General features: G+C 46.7%; 1 protein-coding gene across 1 annotated transcript in view; it reads right to left on the minus strand.

Annotated features, from left to right (window-relative positions):
• The window catches only part of LOC121834713 (oxidation resistance protein 1-like), a gene marked incomplete at its 3' end in the record, with an annotated part of 38,043 nt that extends 15,990 nt beyond the window's left edge, over nucleotides 1-22,053 (minus strand). Inside the window, exons 1-2 of the mRNA XM_042288448.1 lie at nucleotides 21,890-22,053; nucleotides 8,171-8,498 (exon numbers count right to left, since the gene is read on the minus strand). Of these exons, the coding sequence (XP_042144382.1) occupies nucleotides 8,171-8,498; nucleotides 21,890-21,939 (378 nt within the window). The remainder of the gene's footprint in view (nucleotides 1-8,170; nucleotides 8,499-21,889) is intronic.
• Nucleotides 22,054-24,280: the final 2,227 nt, after the last annotated feature.

Consider the following 24,280-nt stretch of genomic DNA (forward strand, 5'->3'; position numbering starts at 1 on the left):
CACTCGCATTCCTCCTCTCCACGCGATGATGCAGCGCATGCGCACTAGTGACCAATCCACACAGGACTTGTCCGCCATTAAGTTGCAAAAGCTTGTACTTGAAACATTATTTTTAACCACGATATTGTGTATGTTGATTTTGCAACAGTTGAAAAAAAAAAAAAAGTTCTTTTGCAGACTGTTATTTTTGTGGTAACTGCAAATGAAACCTTCATTATTTTTTTGAATGGTCTTAATGTTGTTAGTGACAGCTGCCAAAGAAGGTCAATCTGCAACGCGGCACTGTTATTTTATGGTAGCACTAAATCAAAATTACATATATTTTTGCGTTAAATATGTCAGCGAGACATAATAGTGAAATAAACATTTTCAAGCAGACATTTCTTTCGGGAAATAGAATGCATAGGCGATAGTAAAACTCGCCGTTTCCTTTACCACATTTAATTCCCTTCGCATACATTAACTGTAAGCAAGAAGCGAATGCTAATCTCAATCTTTAACTTTCTAGCATAAGCACGCCAAGATTGGCTCATATCTACGTCAACGAGCAACTGCGGGCCACTACGCCATAAAGTTTAAAAAGACAATCACACGTAAAAAAAGAAAAAGAAATGAACAGTTTGGAAGAGACAGGCACGTAACAAAATACATTCTTCGCGAGGAAAGATTTTAATACGTGCAATATTTACGGAGCGACTAGTTTTAGTTTGTGCATCAAGTGTGTCTGTTTGCGCGCGCCAGATAAAAAGACACCAATACTGGCCATTTTGCTGGTATCGGATTGGTTGAAAGGACGGTAAACGCCTCGGATGTTGGTTATTATAAGGTCTTCTTTGTACGTTGTCATAGTCGTCCGCACGACATTAGCCGGTCAAACTACCCAGGGGCCAGGGTGCCACGTCCTACCTCAAATAGTGACACTTTTCAGTCGGCGTACGCTAACAGACGAAATCGATGGAAATCTGAAACCTGTGTAGCGCCGCCAATATCGTATTAATAAAGTTCTTTTTCGTAGTTCATGTTCATTGTTATAAGCGTGTCTTATCCAGTCGAATTAAAATGTATTTCTTTTTCCGTTGGTTTGGCCCTTTGAGGGGGAACTATCTCAGGGGGACAAACTTCCAATTTAAGTGAGACTATCGTCTCGCTTGTTGGGTGGAAAAAAATCGCAAAAATGAGGTGTCTCACTTGTTAGAGACCGACTGTCGTCAACCTTAATACTAATCCTTTCCTGGCCGCGCCCATGGGCCATCATCACTGGTGATCGATAGTTTCGAAGTGCCGTCAAGAAATTACATTTAGTGTGAAGAATTATATTCCACAATCTCGTGGATAACCGAAGAACGCTAGTTTCGGTCAATTTCAAGGCTGCCGGAAATACCTCTGGGAACGGTGGTTGCACTTGTCCAACATGGCTAACTGCTTGCATCGGTTTTCGTAAGAAACAATGCAAGGTTTACATAATCCAACTGCATTGTGGCATATCTTTCAGACCTCAAGGGCTCTGGGAACACTTTAAATTTTACGTTATAGGCATTGCTTCACAGACGGTTGTCGGTGGGGACCATTATAATTTCCAAGGCTGTCCTGGTCCGGCGTGCACGTTTTATGTTCCCAAACAAAAAAGGCGCACAAAATTTCCAAGTACCCAGGAACTGCAATCAAGACTAATGACCAAATCAAGGTACAACACAAAGAAAGCATTCTGCTGGGGATGTGAGGTGTACTATCTGTGCTTCACCAATATATAAGCATTCCTTCGTTGAAAAGCTCACGTGTTACAGAGGCTAACTCTCCGACGGATTAAAAACCCACAACGTTTTTTGGAGCACACTAACTTGAAGAGCTAATAGGCGTGGGTGTGGGGCACATTTTCCATATTCGGAATTTTTTTTTATAATTTACTTCGACATAGCTGTAGAAGTTTAGGCGTTTATACGTCTTCCGCAAAATAAACTAATTGGCCACATTTTGATGCGTCATTTTTTGCTCCATACGGAAGTTAGCAAGAAAAATAAAAGCGTTTGCTCGAATCCCTTGAAAATTGCTACTTTTCCCGTGGTCGGGAAAGAGTTAAGGCCCGTTCACACTCTTGCGACCGAGTTAGACCGAGAGAGACCAGATCGGGTTTTAAGCCTCTTGCGACTTCTTAGGACCAGCTCCGCTGCATCGCATCCGGTCCCAAGAAGTCGCAAAAGGCTTAAAAACCGGTCTGGTCTCTCTCAGTCGAAGTCGGTCGCAAGAGTGTGAACGGGCCTTTAAGCGGGAAGAAATCGCAAAGGCTTTAAAAGGCCCACGCAGCCTCTTCGTCACCCCCATTGTGCCTCGTTTCCCTCGCATCTCCGCGGTAGGCACATGCGTCGCAGAAAACCAGCGGCGCGTGACAAGCGTACGCCGGTAGAGCGAGAGTTACGATTCGCGAGAGCGACAATTAATGTCCCCACGTTGTATCCACTTGTCCTGGTCCGTGGAGGTACATCCAACATGGCCGCCTGTGACGTCACGCGCTTTGACTGTCAAAGCACGTGACGTCACACACACACACAACGACGTGAAGTCAGCCCGCGCGCAGATGGATGAATCCTACTACGATCAGTCCGAGAAACTGGGCGCATTGGTTCCGGATTCTAACGCGTTTGACATGTGCAGTGGAGACAAAGGCAGCCATAGGTTTATTATAATGGACGCTAGAGGTTCAACTGGCGCTAGTGTCCGTGCGACTTCCGCGATGCGAATCGAAGTAAATAGCAACCAGTCTACTTTTGAGATGCTCCAGTGCATTCCTGTGGGAAAACGCGAGTGTATTTTGTCTCTTCGCCGGAAAATAGCGTGGAACACTTTTGTTGTTCGGGTCGTACCGAATGGTAGGTACCTTTGTTAACACTGTAAAAGTGTAATTGCTTTAGTTGGGCGCATTTTTCTTCATCAGTGAACGTTGTTTAACTTCGCTCTATTACAGTCCCAAGCGTGTACTCCACAGCGGGTGTGTAAAAGCAAGCGACGATTCTAAGAAAAATAAAAATCAATAATAATGTAGAGTGTGTTCGAGGTTCGCCGGCACTCCGGTGACGCTTACATATATTGCTATCACGCCAGTCCTGTCACTATAAAAATGGCCCCGTCTTGCATCTTTACGAGCGGCTATAGACATTCAAAACGCAAAGAATAAAGTACGTACGTGGGCTATGAAAGGTGCCTCTTTTTTATTATTTTCTATGCCGGCAGCTGGCACATGTTGAACCGAAGATATCGAACGTGCGGGTGATGTTTTGAACGTATAACAAGCATCTCTGCACAAAGCAGAAAGAATAAAGCCATGGGCTTTATTCTTTCTGCCCCCCCCCCCTCGTAAAGCTAACCCCCCCCCCCCACTCAACACCAAGTTGGTACGCTGCAGAATAAAGCGGAACTTCTTGAAAATCGAACTATATTTACGTGGCCTTCAATTTATTTTGATCAGCACGCGCAAGGAGTTACTGATCCAGCGCTAATGCGCAGTTCTTGCCGTCTCCCTTGGTTTTCCACATGTCCTTCGTTCATTTGCCACGTATATCCCTTATGCTGGAAGGCGCCGACGTCGTGTTCGCGCTAACAGTGTCCGACAGTGCACGCAAATACATGTACGAAGCCGTTTTAGCGCAGTTTTTAATGCCACGAATTTGAAAGGAAAACGCCGTAGCCGATTAATTGTTTCGTCTGCCTGACTGAGAAATGTACCAAGCTACCTAGTACGGACGAATTGTTTTGGATGTTTGCTCTTATGATCGAGCGCAGGGAGAAAATTCCCTCACTTTTTTTTTCCCTCGGATTGCATTACCGGAAGTCAATTTTCGACTGGTTGCTCTCTGCTTCGATTCGCGACAGCACATTAGCGCCAGTTGAACATCTAGCGTACATTATAAAGGTAGCTAGCTTTAGGGCTGCCCACTAGTCGTTCCGACGTCCCCCCCCCCCCCCCCTTCCCTTCCCTCCCCCCCCCCCCCCCCACCCTCATCCTCTCCCGCAGTTTCTCCGCGCACAAAACAGCTGGAACATGCCACCCAAAGTTCTGCAAGAGGCATCGGATAAATCAACGGGGCTGCAACGTACACTGATCTAGCACTGAGGATGAGGCGGTAAAGTATAGTGGTAGAGTTGATTCAACACAAGCGCTTGGTGTGGACATGCAACGCGCCAAACGACTGTGATGAGGTCAGATCATAATCACGCAAAACTGAGTTCTCCTTTCCCCTTTTTGTTTTTGTTGTTTCGTATCTGTTTATCAGGAAGTCTGACGCCTGAAGGTACGCCGCCATAACAATGGGAAGTTTACTTCGTAGAGTTTGTTTGCACTCCGATTACGATAGCCCTATATGGCAGACAAACGGTAAACGATCCATTATGTCCGTTTATGCGTCGTTTTTCGGATGCCTGCGCGCGCTCTCTAGAACGCACTAGTGCTTTGGCTGGCGGCGCGGTATACCCTCTCCTCAGTACCCTTCCCTCCTCCTCAAGAGCTGCGCTCCAATTCGGCATTGCAGGGTGTTGTAAACGGCTTTCATTTTTTTTCCCCAGTCTCAGCTGAGACGCTGTTTCTATAGACGCTTTGCAGCAGCTGTGCATGGACGCCGCCATAACTGACCTTCAGTTTTTGTTTCCTCTTATTTCGTTTATTTCACTTCATGATTACCATAACAGGCCACTTTATTGCCACATTAGAATCAACTGTGTCCTTTTCTAAAGCATCGGCCTCTGTAGAGGATTGTCAACTACCGTTTCAGTTGCTCGGCATCTCGGTAAGACAAAAGAAGGTCAGCAATGGCGGCTGTAATTTGGCGCGTGTGTAAAGCGTCTATACAAGCCGACCAAGATCTCGAAGCAAAGGGCAGATGAAGCAAAAAAGAAAAACGACCGTTCGGGAAACACGCGGGAGTGGAGCAGGACGGCTGCCAATTCACCGAACACTTAATCGAAATTCGCAGACTTTACGTCCGCATCAGATCTCCGCGCAAGAGGGCAGTCGCCGAAAGCACCCACTGGCAACTTTGATTCTCTCTAGTTCTTTGCATTCGCAGTCGGGTATCTTATCGCGGAACAAATCACGAGCACAAGAGATATATATATATATACATTCCTTGAACTTTTTTCGGTTTTATCCGAATACACAGCGTTAGGCTATAGGCAGACGTTTGGGCGAGATAGCGCGCAGCTTGCTTGAACGGTCCGTATATGTTTTTTACATTTCTCTGTGTTGTGGTGTTTTTTTTTTTACACGGTTTAACGTTAGAGCGGTCATTCCTTATATGCGTAATGCCGCATCCACAAAGGCACACCCGGCTCGTATAGAACATATTTCCAGGAAGCGCCAGTGTCTGAAGCATGTGCATAATTAAACAAAAAGGGGGAAAAAAAATCCCACTTTAGATGACGAATGTTTACCCTTTTATGCCTAGGAACGGTCGTTTTTATGGAGCGTTCTTTGTTTATTTCAAAATTCAAGGCAAAACGCGTTAAAAAAAAATCGATCGCGGCTATTCACGGATGAATTCGGGGAAACCATCACATTTTCTTTGTTGGATATGTCGGGACTCGCCTGTTGCCTAACGCTGTTTCTTCATTCTTTTTTTCTTTTTGAACGAGGGGTGGAGAGGGGAAGAAATTGTAAAGAACTACTTTATCTGCATACGTTATCATTTCTCTATACTCGCGTTCACCTCACAAATCGTATTTAAAAAAAATAGCTTCGTTGCAGATCGACATTAATTTCTGCCTTTGTGCCCAGAATTAAGATATTTATATGTGCCTGTTATTTGAGATTTATCGAATAGTATTACAAACGCTTAAAAAAGGAAACACTACTTTCTTTTTTTTTTTTTTTTTTTGACAATCAAAACTTGTAAGAGGTACTTCGCAATGCGTATAAACTGTGCGCAAAACATTTTCTTTAATTCTGTTAGGTGCCAGAGAGTATAGTAGATTCATTTATTTTTCTCGACTAAATACAGATCCTCACAAAATATGTACCATCTACAGATCAAGGTATTATCACGCCGAGTCAAGCATATTCGGTACGTTTGTACGGACGGCAGTCTGGCCCAAATTCAGCCGCACATATCACTACCAACCAGTCTTGTGTAGTAACGCGTTACTAGTAACGCGTTACTGTAACTTCGTTACTTTTTTGGTAACTTGTAATTGTAACGAGTTACTTTTTAAAAATGTAACTTGTAACTGTAGTTCTATTACTTTTTTCTGAAGTAACGATAAAAGTAACGACGTTACTTTTGTCGTTACTTTGCAGTGTTTTATGAATAATATATCACTGAACGAGGGTGCAATTTAGCCATCCCTTGCACTTTCCAAATCGTCTATTCCGAAATTTCGAGTTTCAAGTTGGCCTTGCACAATGTTGCGTTCTCTCTCGCGAGTCACGAACCGAATATAGCCACGTGTAGATTTTATGAAAAAATATCTAGTTATCTTTACGCACGCGCTTGTACTTCGTGCCTAAACACTACCATCTTACCGCCGTATTCAGAAACCTCACTCGAACTCTACTCAAACTGAAGGGCCCCTCCACTTCCTCGAGGAAGGCGCCAGGGCCGGCGCTGGCCAATCGCGACGGCGGATCCGTCCTCGCGATTGGCCAGCGCCGGCCCTGGCGCCTTCCTCGAGGAAGTGGAGGGGCCCTTCAGTTTGAGTAGAGTTCGAGTGAGGTTTCTGGAATTCGGCGGTTAGTGTCTTGAAGCACTACCTTTGCTGTGTTTTTTCTTTTTTCTGTGCAAACGCTTTTTAATAGGGTGAATCAACCGTAAAACAATAATACACGTGAAGGGCACTGCGCATGTCTCGTATTTTGATTAGCGCCACTACTCCGCACTGCGCATGTTTCGTATTTTGATTTGCGCCACTACTCTGGCGTGGAAACTTTCAAGCACTAACTTGGAGAAGCAACTGCTGCTAAGTTACAATATGAAGTAAAAAGCGTACTTTTTTTTTTTTTTAATTTTATGCAATAAAACGTTGTGAGGGGCGTTTTCTAGTTTTTTTCTAAAATTTTGTTTTGTGTTATAGAAAAGTAACTGAAAAGTAACGTCGTTACTTTTTAAAAGTAACTGTAACGAGTTACTCTTTTGTTGCGGTAACTGTAACGGTAACTTCGCTACTTTTTTCTGAAAGTAACTGTAACTGTAACGAATTACTTTTTAAAAGTAACTTACCCATGACTGCTACCAACGTTCAAAGCACTGTGGGTGAAACACACCTTCGCAATATTTTGTTTCCACGGGAGCAGCTGCGCGCAAGGGTCAGGTTTCGAACTTTACCCCGCCCCTCCTGGTCACGGCAGCAGGTCAATGCACTCGACAGACTACATGACAGACATCAAAAAGCCAAATTAAAAAAAAAAAAAGACGGTGAAATAATTTTTGATTTAGCGCGCTGATTCCTGTGGTGTGCGACACCCTCCTCGTCCTCCTCCATAAGCTCCACACAACGTGTCTACTTCATATTTGGACACAGCTCACGAGTGTTTCGATGAAGAGGCAAGTGGGCTACGCTGATACACAATGCTCATCGACACGTATCTTTGACGTCATAATAACTTCGCTCGTGCGTTGAGAACATGTGTTGTTAGCGCCGCGATTGCGAAAACATGTGCTTCGGGATTAGGGACCGCGGGAAAGGGATTCCCGGGAAAGTGAATGACGGGAAGGCATCCCGCCGATCCCGGAGGGGTGGTCATGCTCCAATGGGGATCCGGAGACGGAGCAACTTCGTTCGGGTCGCATGCTCCATCTCGGATCTGGTCTACTGACCCCGGCGCGCTCCAGAACGACCACTGGAATTCGTCATTAGTCCGCGATACTCCCGTCCTCGCCTCGAACAACAATTGTCGAAGATGGGCCTCTCAATAATGTCCTTCTTACACAATCTGTAAATTCCCAAGGCCGATATAGTCTGCATGTCTGCTTCCCACCACTTCCCTCAGCTTCCTTAACTCTCTCCTTTAACCTTCATCTTCTCATCCGCCTCGCTGCTATCGCCCATATATTTAGGGCTAGGTTTGCTAGCCCGCTTTCTTCATTTTGTATTCGCAACGTCACTGGATGGATGGATGGATGAATGAATCCGGTTGAGCCCTTTGGATCGGGCGGTAGCTTACACCACCTAGCCATTTTGTTTCACTCACCACATACTCCAGCGCCCCTGGCGGCGGATGCGTGGGCGTCCTACTGAGCGGCTTCTTGGACGCCTGCTGCGACTGCTGAAGCTGGTGCAGCTGCTGGAGTTCGGGCCCCGTCGCGACGACCGGGACGGTGGGGGACTTGGCCGCCGCCGTACGGGGTCCCCCCTGGGTCCGACCGGGGGCCGAGGGCCCGCCGTGGCCCAGAGGAGGCACGACTCCCGGGACGGCGGCCGAAAGGCGGGGACCCCGCGCGTCGCCGCCTTTCTTCGGGTCCAGCACGAGTTCCAGGGGGTTCACGTAGCCGTGGCAGTCCACCGACTGCGTCCGGTTGCTGGAAGGCAGAGACAACGACGCAGTCAGCAACAATGCAGACCGCAATAACCACCAGCAGCCCTGTCTGTCTGTGTCTCTATGTGCATGTCTGTCTCAGTGTGTCTATCTGTCTTATGTCTCTCTGAATATATCTATTGTCTCTATGTGCCTGCCTGTCTCAGTGTGTCTATGTCTGTCTGAATATATCTGTATGCCACTGTTTGAGTGAGTTGTGCGTGTGTGTCTGTGTACAAAACATTTCATTTGAAACATAACGTTCCAATATGCACCATTTCCAAGTCCAGAGTGTGATCTATACAGTTCAGCACGTGCATATTCGCTGTTTGGAAAAGCCAGCGCGCGGGCCTGAGGCGCGTTTTTAGAAAGTTTCGTATTCGCAACTTTAGGGAGGCGACGCCACCCAACGGAGAAGGACGTGAACGAGAGAAACGGAGAGGTACCGCCTATCCCAAGTTTGCAGCAAAAACTTTCGCCGCCCCGCGGCGAAATTGTATATTAAAAGATAGGGGGATCGAATTGCACGCCGCTGCAACAATTCAAAAAAAAAAAAAAAAATGCAGAACATTTAACAGCGTAGTAGCCCCCCAACTGTTTAAACCGGGGTGTTTAAACAGATGGAGTGCGAGCGAGCTGATAGAAGTTCCCCAGGTGGTAAAACAACCTGGGATGAGGAAAAGTAAAGCTCGAAAAATGGAAGGCAGAGAAAGAAACAACCTCAGACAACGTCGGTTTCCAACTCTGCCAAACGACGAAGTTGGAGCATGACTCTACTGTCCCCCTTTTTTATGATACGTTATTTATGCACAACAAAAACAAAAACGTGCGCTAGTGACTGACGAATGAGGACGCGCAAAATCGCTCGCTACAGGCCGTGGATTTGTAAACTTCTAAAGATCGAGTGTATACACCCCGCCAATGTTTACAAAAGCACAGCCCAGCGTGCAATGATCACAGCCCAGCACGTGCATGTTCGTCGCTTCGAAAAGCGAGCACACGCTGAAAACTGCACCGGCCAGAAGTCCCTTTTCGAAACGGTCTATGGGCGACGGCTGCCATTCGTGTTTGCGAAGTGTCGACGAAACTTTCAAAAGTACGCGTAAAAAGTAACAAAAAGAAAGGGGGGGACACGACGGGAAAGGGGACTTAATATCGAACCGCCAACGAATATATGAACGGCTCTCGGCTACTTTCAAATAAAACGCGAACACGCAGGCAGCGGCGCGCAAGTTGAAATGCCAGCTTCGAGAATAGGTCTCCGGCAGAGCAAATGAAATCGGGAGAGCTGTCACACGGGGATATATTTCGTGGCCCGGCGTAATTATGCGAATTCCCGACGCCTGCGCGTCAGGGGCAGGTCGTTCTCCGCACGAAGCGAGTCGACGACGCCAAAATTATACGTGCGTAGAAAAAGAAACGACACGGTACGTCGCCGAACGCGTGACGAACGTCGAAACCAACAAAATCTTCACTCGCGGTTAGTGTTCCAATCAGGGACGTCAAACGTTTTTGACGAAATGGAAAGGAAATTGAAAATATAATTTATAAACTATCTTCTTTTAGAATATTTCGTATTTTTGCACTGTTGGGTTGGTTAGTTGACGGCCTGAAAGTAATGGTTTAATCGATCAGTTGTTTGCGTGCGTGAAACAAAAATTGAAAAAACGTGTTGCGTCAGTTAAAGTGTGAAAATATGACGATCTTTGGCGATGGCTTAAAAAATTTACGTCAAAATAGACGGTCCCTTTCTCGCCACTTAAAAATGGCGACATTTGAGGGCCCTGAAATTGGCCGTATACTAAACTACAACCACACTCTTTCGATAAGCCCCGCAAGGGGGCACTAAAAGAGTTTTCCCATATCTTGCAACGCTATTCGTTAGACAAGGACAGACAGCTGAAAGAGAGAGAGAACAAACAAAACAAAGAAGGACAGACAGCCTTTGTTCCTTCCTTAGTGTCGGACCCACAACACGAACCCACCCAGCAGTGTCTAAGGGAAGTGTGACAAAAGCCAGCAACCGGAAGTAAGCCCAAACTCGGCCTGCTACGCCGGTACCCTCGAATACGATGCATACGGCCTTTGCGAAATAAATCTGAGGAACCAGAACCAGCTCGCGAATGTCGTTCCGATGCGGCAATATACAACATGTCCGCCGATTCGCCGTTCTAGAACAATAGAACATACGTGCGTCCGATGCATATGTATACGAGTCCGGTAGAGACAACCGCCAATCCACAAAGGAGGAAACAAAAAAAAACATCCACCCAAAACCGATATCCGCGCTATTTCACGCAACGCACGCCTTGCACGAAGTCGCCGTTTCCGCGATATGTTGTAACGGTCATAGGGTCGCGCGCAATGGCGACCGGACACTTGGCCTGTTCGCCCCGATATCGCGGCCTTTGTAAACAAACACGCCGTCATCCGAACAACGCCCATCTTTCGATCGTGTGTTCTATCTTTTGCGTACTCCAGTGCAGTTTACGGGGCAGCACTCGGCAGAGACGCCCCGGGAGTTCCTGTCAGTTACCCAAGCTGAGTATGCAGAGGATAGTCATTGTTGGCATGGACTAAAGAAAAAGTGTTTTTTTTTTTTTTTTTTCTACATAATGCGAAGGTTTGATGGGAAGTTCTCGGCAATCATTAGCAAAAAAAAAACTTTTTTTTTTATGATTCAAGTTGAATTGGGTTGTTTTATTTGTCAAATTGACGAAAGACATCTGGCACGCCCCCAGCAAATAACCAAAAATTAATCGTTTTTTTTTTTTTTTTTTTTTTTTTTACGTGCAGTTGAAATTGTGTTACACACCGCCGCCTTCTCCACATTCGCAATAAGCCTTCGACAGATTGCACGGATTCGAAGCACCCCCCCCCCCCCCCCCCCCCCCACAAACCTATTTATACGTTACCCTTTTTTTTTTTTTTAGGAATACTAGAACGGGTAAACTGAATTTCGCAATACGAATTTCCGCACGTATCCCTTCTTTCGAAATCCAAAAATACAGTGCCGCACAGCACGATTCTCTCCCAATGCACCACACCTTCGCGAGCATATACCCAGTTTGCTCGCGACGTACACATAAAAACACGCGTGCCACATGCGCGCAACATACAAGTCGATCAATCATTTACCCCCGCGCTTATTTTTCTTCAACGCGCACGAGAACCAGGGACGTATATATATGCGCGGGTCAGGTTCTGTCGCGTATAGCCGTTTCTGCGACGTGCGTGGATGCAATTTGCGCGAATTCGCCATCAAGTAACGTACCCCCCCCCCCCCCCCAAAAAAAAAAAAAAAAAAAGTGAACCCAAAACAGGTTTTAGAATGCAAGTTGCGTGTTTATACACTTTGTTTCACCCAAGTCCAGACGCACCCAACGATATAAGTTGATCGGATCAATCAGACGGCGTTAAGAGCGCTCCATCGGGGAGTTCGATCATCGCCGAAGCGATGATCCTAAACATTTTTGACGCTGCTCAGCTCGTAACCTTGGCTGCGTCAGGACTTGGAGAGACTAATACGGTTCTATATATTTAATAGTCTTCATTGGGCCTCCACGATCGTCGCAAATATCGAGATTATTTTTCAATTTTGTGCACGGAGGTTGCACAAAATCGTCTGCTTGATACTTGGGTAATTCGGCAAGAGGTCTATTGCACGCGCCGCCCACACGACCGTCGACACGCGCTCGGCGGCCGAAAGATCTGGGTATACGGTGTAACGACTGCTCGGGAAATTTTTTCGCGTTTAGTTACAACTTCGGGGACAACGAACGTCATTCGGATTCACGGAATAAAAATACTCTCAAATCCGCCTTTAATTCTTCAGGAACGAAAGAACTTCTTTCGAAGGCCTCGATTCCAGCGCGACCTTGCCAGCTGCACTAGAAAGGGTTTAGTACAAAAGGATAAAAAAATAAAAGCGATCCGGTGTTAATGGAAACTGTGCCCAACTCCGTAGAATCACAAGCTTTAGCAGGACACCGAAAGGCATCATAGAGCGTGAAGTAAGAGCGCAAGAGAACCATCGCCCTATGCGCGCTCCATTAATACCGAAAGGGGCAGTAACGCAAGTAGGCAAAGAACCAGCGCACACCCTGCATTTGCAAAACAGACATGGGCACACCAAACAAAAAATCCAAATAAACACATCTTAAAAAAAAAAAAAAAAAAAATATGGAGAAAACAACCTGGGAGGCGAGGTGGAAGACATGGAGGTGCCGCGCCGTGACGCGGTCCTCTTCACCGACCGACGCCACGAAGCAAGAAGGACGAGAAGAACGTGACGGGTACGGTCCCGCCACGACACACGAGCCGCCTTGGGCGCCATGGTCCGAACTCCGCGGGCCGAACCTTAGGCCTAACCACGGCAGCCCCTCCCCCCTTTTTCCGTCCCGCGCAGCGGATCGTCGGCCTAAACTTTCGCGATGGAGGACAGACACGCGACTGGGTCCGAGGCTGTTCCGACACCCCAAATCGTCAGCTACATCCTCCTGCGTCATCTTGCTGCTGCGTCATCCCTGCGTCATCTTGAGCGGCTGTGAGCTTGATACGGCTCCCCCCCCCCCCCCCCCCCCCCCCCCCCAAACTTCGCCTATGTCCCATATCGTGGGTTATCTTCAGCCCGGAAGTTGATGTAAAAAGAAATCTTGCATCTCTGCACGGCCAGAAAAGAGAGAGGGAGGGAGAGAGAGCGTACCAGGTCCATTTACTCCCGAACCGATATTTCTGCAAGAGGTCCAATGCCTAGAAAAAGTAACAATTGTATCCTGCCTAGAAGGGACGCAACGCATACACACGAACTGAAAGCACAAAGTCAAGCCGCACTTTCTGCTCTTGATTGCATGAGCCGAGATGAGCACAAAAAAAAAAAAAAAAAAAAAAAAAAAGACGGCCAACACCACTCTTACGTTGCACTTTCAGCGCTGTTTGATTGGCCTCATCGGCTGGTAGTACCGGCTGCACTCTGATTTAAAGTAATCGTTTTCTGTGTGCCGCCATCTTTGCCTGCTGGGCTGTGGAACGCTCATGTGCAGTAGCTTTCTTCTGTAGAACACCTGATGCCGCGTATGCGTCCACAACCCAATGACTCCGTTTTTGTTTGTTTGTGTGTGTGTGCGCGTGCGTGCGTGCGTGCGTGCATGCGTGCGTGCGTTTTTACTGGCTGATAAGCGTTCATTTTCCGCGTCGCCTGTCGGAGGCCGACGAGGGGCCACTGATTGGACAACGAGTGCTGCGTCATCGTTCGGCTGGGAGTCGTGTCCAATGAGTGAGGAAACGAGTATATCCGGCCGAAAGCTGACTCGTCTCCGCTCGTCTCCAATCTGCGCCCCGCAATGGCCTACCAGTGGGTGACGCCGAAAATTCGGCGCTGCGCGGCGTTGCTGACTTATGAGACAGGAGCCGTGAGTCGACGGTGCAAGGCGTGCAGCGTCCCTATAAATATATGACACCACTGGCCGACGTTTGGGGCGTTCTGCTGCCCTTATCCGTGTATGCTTGTCCTCAGTTGAGATAACAGATTTGATAACAAAAGTTGTTCGGGACAAGGGCGCGGTTCTAAATGTCGTGGCGTACACTGACCTGCGTCTGCCAGGAGCCGTGATGAATGAATGGAAATTTTCTCGGGGCGACGACAGAAAACGGTTTAGAAACGAGATATCCGGTCCAGGAAAGTCTCAAAAGAATGACGAATATGTCAGCGTCCGCATATTTGTGTTCAATACGAACGTATTAAGAAATCGTTTTTAGTTCCGTGCTTGACACTCATCGGCGAGTTCTTTCCGAAGCGCAACCTTCTGTTGTCGCAGGGCCCTTGCGTCAGGCAAGAGAGACTGTGAACGGGCATCGCGACGGGCCACCGCAACACGACCGACGGTACCACTACGACCGAGCTTGTTGGATTTAATATCACAGCCCGTTAGCCCTATTCTGGAGAACCCCTCAACGGAACGCCAAGCAGGCTACCGTGACGTCACAATCACATTTGCAGTCAAAAACAGACGGCCACGATCGCCGAGCGCAGTTCTCGGCAACACTACTCTCGGTCCTTTCTACCTTTCGATGATGTGACGCTATCGGGTAACAGCTTCTTTTATATTTACAGAGGAACCGCGGTCTCGCTGGAATAGAGGACGTCACACACCGATGACGTCACCCACCCCCGTCATCAGACATCAAACGCCTAATGAGAAGGGTAGAAGAAATCTACAAAGAAAAAGTGACACGGAAAGATCGAACCAACTCGACACTTCCTAGAAAAGAAAGCGCACGTGATAAATTCTCCTGCATGCGTCACAAAAGTTTTAGCCGAATGCTGACGCCGTAGTCGTGTTCAATCTCTGGCCAAAGGTGGCCTTCTTTAGTGACGCAGGAACATTCAGCACTTGGGCCTTCTTATGTTGATCAACTGCACACGATTCCCTTAGGGCCGTGTTGCGAGGAAAATTTTTAACACGCGAACTACGTTTTTTCGCCTCATCAAGTACGGCCACGAAGACGAGAGAAAGAAAGAGGAATTGCGAAAGGGCGGCAAGGTGGAGTGTGCTTGGAACCTGCATGATTCGGCAATTCTAACTACAGTATTTTGCGGACTATACATGTTTAAAAGTTGAAATTTTACCCGGTGCGGACTATACACAAGGTTTTGTATTTTTCTAGATCGTCCTCTGTGACAAGACGCGAAGGATTTTGTGAGTATCAGAGTATATTAATAGTGATCTATGTGTGATACAAGTGTCTCTGTGAGTTAATACAGCAGGCATTTGTCACGGTGTGCTGTGTACGATCATTTTTTTTTTTACGTTTGGATTAAGCACGGAGTGCGGACTATGGGCCGCGTGCAGACTATCTGAGCAATAACTTTTATTTTAGAGCGCAGCTCTTAGGCGCCCGTTTCCGGCTTGAGCAGCGTAGGCATAACCGTAAGGTCACATGACCCCCTGAGGTCACGTGACCCCCATGACGTCACGGGGGTCACGTAGCCTCATGGGGGGCCACGTGGCCCCCGTGGCGGAGTAGCAGGCAGGATGACGAGGTGAGGAGGAAGGAAAAGGGGTATACCCTCCCCCCAGTACCCTTCCCTCCTCTTCCTCAAGAGCTGCGCTTTAATTCGGAGTTACAGGAAGTTGTAAACGGCTTTCAATTTTTGACTCCGAATTCGCCCCCGCGGACTATACACCGGGTGCGGACTATATAGTCCGGGAAATACGGTAGTGCCAAAAGCTACAGAGTTCATGACAGCAGTAGCGGCTAATCTTCCACCCGTCCTTACACTTGCAGTTCCGCATGCCCCCATGTACTTAGCCGAATTATACTTATTTAGCGATACACACAGATTAGAAAATGACCTCGTCCTAGATGTCGACCTAACCTGGTAAGAAAAACAAAAACGTGACGAACAGAAGAACCCTGCGAAAGGTGTCTAATTTTAATAATGCTCACGGGGCTGTATTTCGTGAAATTCAACGTAAGGATCACATTCGCTTTGCACATTCCCGCACGGTGGTGCAAGTACGTAGTAGTAGCGTAGTTCCAGTTTCCAGTCGGTTTCCACATCCGAAACGCACCGACAACGGACGTCCTTGTCAACAAGAAGTAGTACACACGCTGGAATGCTACAACTTCAGGTCACCGGAACTGCAACGGCGTGTTTGTTCCGCGACAGCTCCAACGGCTCACGCCGGGACTCGGCAGAGGTAAATAATCACGCGCAGGCGGCCCAGTGTCGACACCTACGACGACACCGTGACACGCGTCACGGCCACGCAGAGGCATCTAGAACGACAAGACCCTGACGCCATTGCCCGTTCAGGTCGCAGAACGTCCTCCGAACGTCGTGTTCCGCAAAAGGTGTCCGCCATATACGGGAACCGTTCGTTGTAGACGTCATTCGCTGTATACATCAACTCAACTCACTGGCGTCAAGCCACTGCGGTGGGCTTCACGACCGAGATGGTCATTCCGGAATGACCAGCAACGTCGAGGTCTTCGCGCGCAGAGTTTCAAATAAATCTCTCGCTGCCAATGTTGCTCTACAACTTTTTTTCGCGTAAAAATTATCGAAGTGTCTAGCGTTAAGTAGCAGACGAAATGCGTTCGTTCGCCATGCGATTCCTTTGCAGTTATGTTTGTTCCGCTCGCAGTTCTATACTTCAAGATGAGTTGTTTTGCACATTTAAGTGTTGGCAATTAGTGGTGAGTGCCCGTGGTGAGTTCCCGTGATCGGCTCCGAAAAGAATACTCCCAAGATGTTGCGTGAAGAGCTGCCTCACATGTCCTGCATCTGAAAGTAGCATTGTGCGGCAGAGTGCACTAATTTCCGAAAGATCAACGGGTCGGGATCAATGGCCGGCTGCAATTCCTGTAGAACAGTTACTCGAAGCTCAGAAAGCGGACGCTACCCGATTCATATGCTCCTTGCATTTTGTGGAAAGTGACTACATTGAGTTCGCAAGTGTCAAAAATGGAATCCCATACCATTTAGTTCAACGACGTATCGTCCACAACAATTTTTTTTTCAGTGATAATTATAAAAAAAGAAATGTAAACATTGCAAAATGCTTGACAAAAAAAAAAAAAAAAGTACACTTACTTTAGGGATCGAACCCGTGCGCCCTCTGCGTGTGAAGTGGACGGCTTTCCACTGAGCTACTGAAGGCACTCTTTCAGGCATAGTAACGAAGTCGGTAGACTGTAAGTCGGAAGTTTGCTGCCGATTTCCCCTCAATACATGCACCCCCGGCTTGAAGTCTGGCAGCACCACGCACATGCCACATTCGCACCTCGTAAAGAAACCGTACGCGTGCGTATTCAACTCGAAGTACGCACTTCGTGCTTGATGTTTGAGCGAGCGATGTCTTCAGCCACGAGAATGGACGACGGCTCGGCGACGTCTTCGTGCAATCGGCTTGCTGGTCGGGCGTGTTGTACGGGATCGATGTCAGTTCTTTTGATCGGTCCAAAATTTATTTTTCGAAGGAAGACAGAATTCGCCGGTGCCGTGAACGACAGTTCTGAAGTAGAGGTCCAACGCCCGTCGTCCGCCGCCATCTGCTAGTCCCACGATACGCAAAACGACGCCATGTTGAGAATTATGCAGTAAACGCACAGAATGCTTCCGGTTGTCTGCGCTATTTTTTTTTTTTTTTCATTCAAAGTATTTGCAGCTTTTTGGAAGCCACAAAAAATGGGTTTCATATTTTTTTTTTCTATTTTTAATATTGACTTTGTGGCCTCAATGACCCACGCCTTGGATTAAAATTGGTGGTCGCGTCGAAACCTTAGAAAACAGCCCGTGACCCTGGAGAAGAGAGTGAGCGCGACTCAGACCGGCCAATTCTTGATCGGCGGTTTTCGGGCGGAAAGAAACCGAATTTCGAGCCGCAAATTCTGTTCTGGGTAGTTGGGCTCTCATATGTCACGCACAACTAAAAACCTCGGCGAGCATAAATACCCTGTCATTGACCTTTTAAGGTTTCTTTTAATGATTTTTTTTTAAGTCCGAACACGACGTCGGAGTTTTGAGACATCTTCCCCAGGGAGAATAGTGCCTCGGATAAACACATTCCACCCATTTATTTATTTCGGTTACATTCTACTAACGACAGAAAAAAAAAAAAGAAGAGCAAAAACAGGCCATTGCATTGTTCGTGCAAACCGCGTCGCACTCTGTGCCTGGGTGCACAACAGCCTTACACTGTTGTTGCGACAGCCCGTTTTCGGGCGTTAAACTTTCCGATAAGCGCATCGTCGGAACGCGACTTCGCACGTTGATAACTATGGCGTAGGCTCGCTAAGCGTCGAAAACGCCGAACAAGCGGCAATAATATACATTAAAAAAAAACACCACAAAACCAAAAATGGATTTTGGTTACATCGTCGAGCAGGTGCCTCCATAGCAAACCTAACCCCGAAAAGGCTGGCGCCACTGTCGTTTTCCATGTTGAGGATCATACATGGGTAAATTACTTTCAAAATGTAATTTAATTACAATTACAATTACTTAGCTCCAAAAGTAGCTTAACTACAATTACAATTACTACTACGCAAAAGTAGTTCATTGCAATTACAAATTACTTTTTAGAAGTAATGCAATTACTTTACAATTACTTATTTCTGAGAGTTACCCCCCACATTGGGCCATATAACTGTAAACGAGTTATATGGCCTCTGCATAAATGTCACGCATTGTACTTTCCTTTTATGAAATTTGTTAAATGGATTATAGAACTTAATAGTTTGGAGTAATGAACTCCTGCGTTCATATATTCTCAAAACATAAAAAATGGCGACAAAATTCACAGGTGCGAGGTGAATCTCCTTAGAGCTTATGCAAATGATATCCAAGTCAAACCAAGAAAAAATAAACTTAAAAATAATACAAGGAAACAAATATGCGACAGTACTGGTATCATAAAACTCACGTAAAAATGGCTAATAAGAGAAACTTGTAAACGACGTCAAACATTTAAAGGATACGACAACTTACGAAAACATTTCAGCCACGATGATTCGCTGCCTCTCCCTGTCTGTGGACTTGTAACATGCCGGATGCGGGTAACCGTAGCACGCGAACTGTGGTCGCTTCCACAAAACTAGTGTCACAATAGCAGCAACTCTATTGCCAGGGATTCTGGGTTAATTCAGTGCACGGTAACACCCAAAAAGCTCCTGAGATAAATAATAAATTTAGGATCGTCATGTAGCTAATCATTAGGATAGCAATGGTTGTATCGATGTTATGCGTTTCATAAAGAAGACCGATTTGAATTTAGCATGGCAAGAACGACCTCGAAAAATTCATGATACACTGCAAACGACTTTATTTTCGCGAATTGCGCGAATCGCCTACAATTCGCGAAAAAAATTTAAACATATCGGAATCTATATCGCGACCGCACCGCGTCGCGAAAATTAGAATCCGCGAATTATTCCAAAACTGCGGCCTCTTGGACGCCTCGATTTCACGATTTACTTGAGCGTGTTTCAGCTGGAAGATATAGACAAGCTATTAATATTATTATTATTTTTATAACTGTAAGTATTATTCAAAGTAACAAGAAAGTTGCCTACCTGCAAGTGTTTCCGCAAATTGGAGGTCGCCTTTCGGTTTATTGAATTTGTTTTCAGAAACGGTGCGGAGAGTTTGCTCCTCACGATTATAGTTTTTTACATTGGTGCTAATCTGTTTAGAGCATTTTTCGCAACAAGGCCTCGGCAGCCTTTCCTTTTCCATTGTAGATAAAGACTGTTGCAGCTTCTCAATGCAAAGCAGCACTGCGCGCCTCGGGACGGTTCCACAGGCCAAGACGAGAGGACAACGCGTGGAGGGTCACGATAGAGGTGTAAAAACAAAGTGCAAGGCAAGCCCTCTATAAAAAAAGAAGCCTTCAACGAACAACAAATGCAAAAACAAGCTCCCTACAGCTAAAGCCGCGGTTTGTAAGTTTTGGAATCTCGTCCAATCAGGCTGACAAACGGTTGAAAGGGTTAGGTAGAGCGAACACTAAATAATGAAGATTTATACAAAAAGGTAGACGAGGATTGGGAGAAGGAAGAGCAGTGCAGCAAGAACAGTTGGAAGTAAGGCAGGGTGAGTCGTGTTAATGAGACCTGAAGCTTCTTTGCTTCTTCGCCTCGATGTTAGAGTAGCTCGACTTGCTGTTAGTGGTATCAACATACGAGATAGAGGAGAAGGACGTGAAAAACTCAAAGAAAAGAGAATAATTTCATGAACAAAAAAGTTCCAAACCTGACTGAAATATGTAAGCGAATATGCTAGCGGCGAAGACGCGAAAGGAGAACCTCGAACCTCCCCGCCTCGACCGAATGATGTGATCGGAGCCAACCAGCTCGACTTCGACCTCCGATGCCCCCGTGTGGGAATGAGAAATAAGAAAGACCCCTAGAAGCAGGAGCAACAGGAAGCAAACGAGACGAAGAGTCAGATTCAACTACGACAGGAACGAAAACGGACGCGAATGTAGCCCTCATTTATCAAATTATTTCTCAAATTCTTCATTAAATCGTTTTACAGTCTACAAAATCCTCCATTCCGTTCTATCCCAGCCTCTCTTTCCCATCCCTCTTTTCCTTTTTTTCGAGCAGGTTGGGAGACACACTCTCCCCTGTCGCTTTGACTGTGCTGTCGTCTCCGTGGTCAGGGGGGAAAAGCGCCGCCGCCACAAAATCTTGCATAAGTAACTGTAATTGTGCCTGAAATTTAGCAATTACTGACGCTAGAAAGTAATTAAATTACAATTACAATTCCTTTTAGCCAAAAGTAATTATTGCAATTACAAATTACCAGGAAAAGTAATTAAATTACTGTAATTGAATTACTACCCAAGTATGTTGAGGATCCACACACGTTTGCACCGCCCACTGGTGGCATCAACAAGCGTTCCGCTTTCAACCCAAAAACGTGTGGGGCACACACCCCACACATTTTTTGTAAACTCAAATAAAAACATTTTTTTTTACGACGAATTGTTTTTATTAGTCAGTTTTCGTAGATCGTTTTTCCTACTCTGCTACGCTCTATACGCAACGAAGACGCCTCCAGTGAGCATGCGCGCCGCTGGCCTTGACTGCAGAGTTCAGGATCCCGTAGCGGATTGCGGAAAGCGTTGCGGGACAGAAGAAACGATCTACGAAAACTCCCTATTGAATCGCTTACTCACTTTGAGTTAATAACGGAGACACTTAAACGTGCAATCTGCTCTATAAACTAATGAAATAGTGGAACAAGACAAGGACCATAGTTCGATGAACCAACTCTCTAAACTTTGGGACCTATGCCTGGACACATCCCTGTACTAATATATTACCGTTCAATTGTACAAAAAAGAAAAAATATTTTTTTTTTACTAATTTTTACATAAGAAAAAAAATGTTAAACCTAACCCTACACGCGGAGACTAACTTCATCGACACTGAAGCGAACCGGTACAGCTCAATTCCGTCACGCCAAGGATACCGAGACTTTTAACCCTCGAGGAAACCTTCCATGCTTTGCCTGATAACTGAGGATCCCCCCTCCCCTATCTCGACATTAATGATGCAGTAAAGCAGTATACGGGCCCACAGAGCTTGCAAACAATACTGACCATATATCTGGAGAGCGTTCGACTCATAGTTGCGCATCGATGGACGGTTTAGGTCTGCTGAGGAACTTCGGGAGCTAGGGAAAGCAGCCACGAGGGTGCTCTCAAGAACCCTATTGGGGGGGGGGGGGGGGGGGGGGGGGGTCTCTGGGACACCGGTGAAGGTGTCCTGGGGGAGAAACCACAAGGGTGCTCCGGAAACCCCGTGTTCCTAAGAACCCGGTTTGCGAACAGATGCGTCCCACCAACCCTTCCGTATTCCGCAGGTATGTGCAATAGTTACCGGAGCTTGTCGTAGACATAGACGGCCAGCATCCTGCTGAACGCAGGCATCGCTGAGTCAGAGTGTCGTTGCCGACGCCGCAGCCGCCGCCGTGTCAAGATTCCAGCGAGGCGATGGAAACATCTGTGCGTGCGGAGTCACGACGACGACGACGAGCACGTCCGCCGATAACAGGGCGGCGCTAATCTCCAGTCACAGCCGCCATCTTATCTTATCGGGGGGACTTCCCAAGTGGCAAATGACTGAGGGGGGGACAACGCCGGAACCGCGCTTATCCGAAACGGTCAACGCAAGCTCGGACAAACTAAAAAAGAAAAAAAAAAGAAGGAAAGAAAGAAAGGAAACTCTACATTATTGACACTCGGGATAGAATAGGATACGAAAGAAACAAATGAGCCCCGCGTAGACGAGCGCTTGTCATCCGCACGGAAAAGAAGAGTTGGTGCCCGCTCCGAACTGGTGTGAGAACTCACTGCGTGTCGTCGTTTCTGTCACAAAGAGAGCGCTACAGAAGACCGTACCCGTCTCCGTTAGAACATCCTCTGAAAGGCGAACGGATATCCAAATACGCCCGCGAACAACCCGTACATAGCTCCTTTTTTTTTTTTTTTTTTTCCCCGACACCGAGTACGTCAGCCGGCCGAATGTGCAACAGCTGCGTCAGACCTCATGTGGAGAGGGGGAAAGAGATACCAGACTGTTTCCTGCAATCTTTCCTGGCTTCCACATACCTACTATATATACATACTATGTATATACACGCGTAGCAATGGCACGGTTGGAATGACATAGTTTATCAATTTCTCTGTGTTCCTTCAAACACATCACTAAAAGTACAAAAATAAATACACACACACACATACGTATATGTCTTAGGCTCTTTGCAGCAGCTGTGCATTAGCGCCGCCGTAACCGACCTTCAGTTTTTGTTTCCTCTTATTACGTTTACAACGGTTCATCATTGCCACAGCAGGGCAGGTTATCGCCATTATAGATTCTACCTTGTCCTTCTCCACAGCATCGACCTTAGTGGAGGCTCCTCAACGCCCGCTTCAGTGGCCCGACATCTGGATAAGACGAGAGAAGGTCAGCAATGGCGGCTGTAATCTGGTGCGTGTGCAAAGTGTCTGTGCACAGACACGAGAAACTACGAAATGAACGAACCACAGATAAGGTGTCCACCAAGACAAACTCCATCGTCTACAAAACTAATAAAAAAAAACGGAAGGCAGATTTTTGCAACTGCAATCTTATTTTTGAAAATGATACGCGTGATAGAGAGCGAGCCCTGGTAAGGGCAGCTAAAGATGTGTTTCTTAGCCAAAAGCCAGTACGTCCCCTTTACGATCGAGTGATAGTCTCTAACCATACCGGATGATGTTTCTGATTACTGTAATCGGATTTGTCACACTCGTTACCATCCCCGGGTTTGTCACACCGGTTACCATAACCGGATTTGTCACACTTATTGTCACTCGGATTCGTGACACTTGTTAACACAACTGGATTTGTCATATTTGTTAGTACAACCAGGTTTGTCAAGGCTGGTTAGTGTAACAAGATTTGTCACGTTATTAAACCGAATTTGTCACCCTGGTTGATATCAACAGATTTGTCCTCGTGGTTGCAATAACCGGATTTTCCACACTTGTTACTATAACCGGATTCGTCACCCTAGTTACTATAACCGAACTCGAACAGAACGAAGGTCTAAAGAACCCAATCTAACACGTTCTCCTGATGGACATTCAAGGACGATGCGAGTTCCCACGTCAATGATGACAGTCTTTTATAGCCTTTCTTTATGTTTTTATATAACACCCTCCCGGCTCTCGAGCCACTTCTCCTTCGCATCTCCGCCCCTCCCATCCAAAGCCGATTTCCCGTCCATAAAAATTGGCGCGACAGGCAAACACCCGCTGCGTTGACAGCACGTGTCATGGAGGAGCACCTCAAGTGCAGCTCGGTGCACCTCCTCCTGTGACTTTCTCCCTCAAGAACTTCCGGACGTCCGACCTTCCCCGTCTCTTACGGCGTTACGTGTGCGCTACATACACACAGAGGAAGAAGCCTTCGGAACGCCGATCCAACACTGATAACACTCTCCGATAGCATCCAATTCTCGCGATGAGGCCCAAAACAATTGTGGTCAGGTTGTACAGCTCTCTAACAAACAGCCTTATCGGATATATATATATATAGTCGTCCGTCTAGTCGCCTTGTCGTCAGTAATTTGGCCTCCTCCAAAGTTTCGGAACGCAATCTCCAAAGAAAGAATAAAAACAGCGGCGTCTCAAACTTTTACATTCACGCCGCGTAGCATTCCAAAACGGCAAGTTAACACACTTACTCGTAGTACACGCTGAAGTTTCGGCAGGTGTTTCTTTTCGA

This window comes from Ixodes scapularis, unplaced genomic scaffold (assembly GCF_016920785.2).
Source record: "Ixodes scapularis isolate PalLabHiFi unplaced genomic scaffold, ASM1692078v2 ptg004861l_1___fragment_2___debris__unscaffolded, whole genome shotgun sequence".
NCBI lineage: Eukaryota > Metazoa > Arthropoda > Arachnida > Ixodida > Ixodidae > Ixodes > Ixodes scapularis.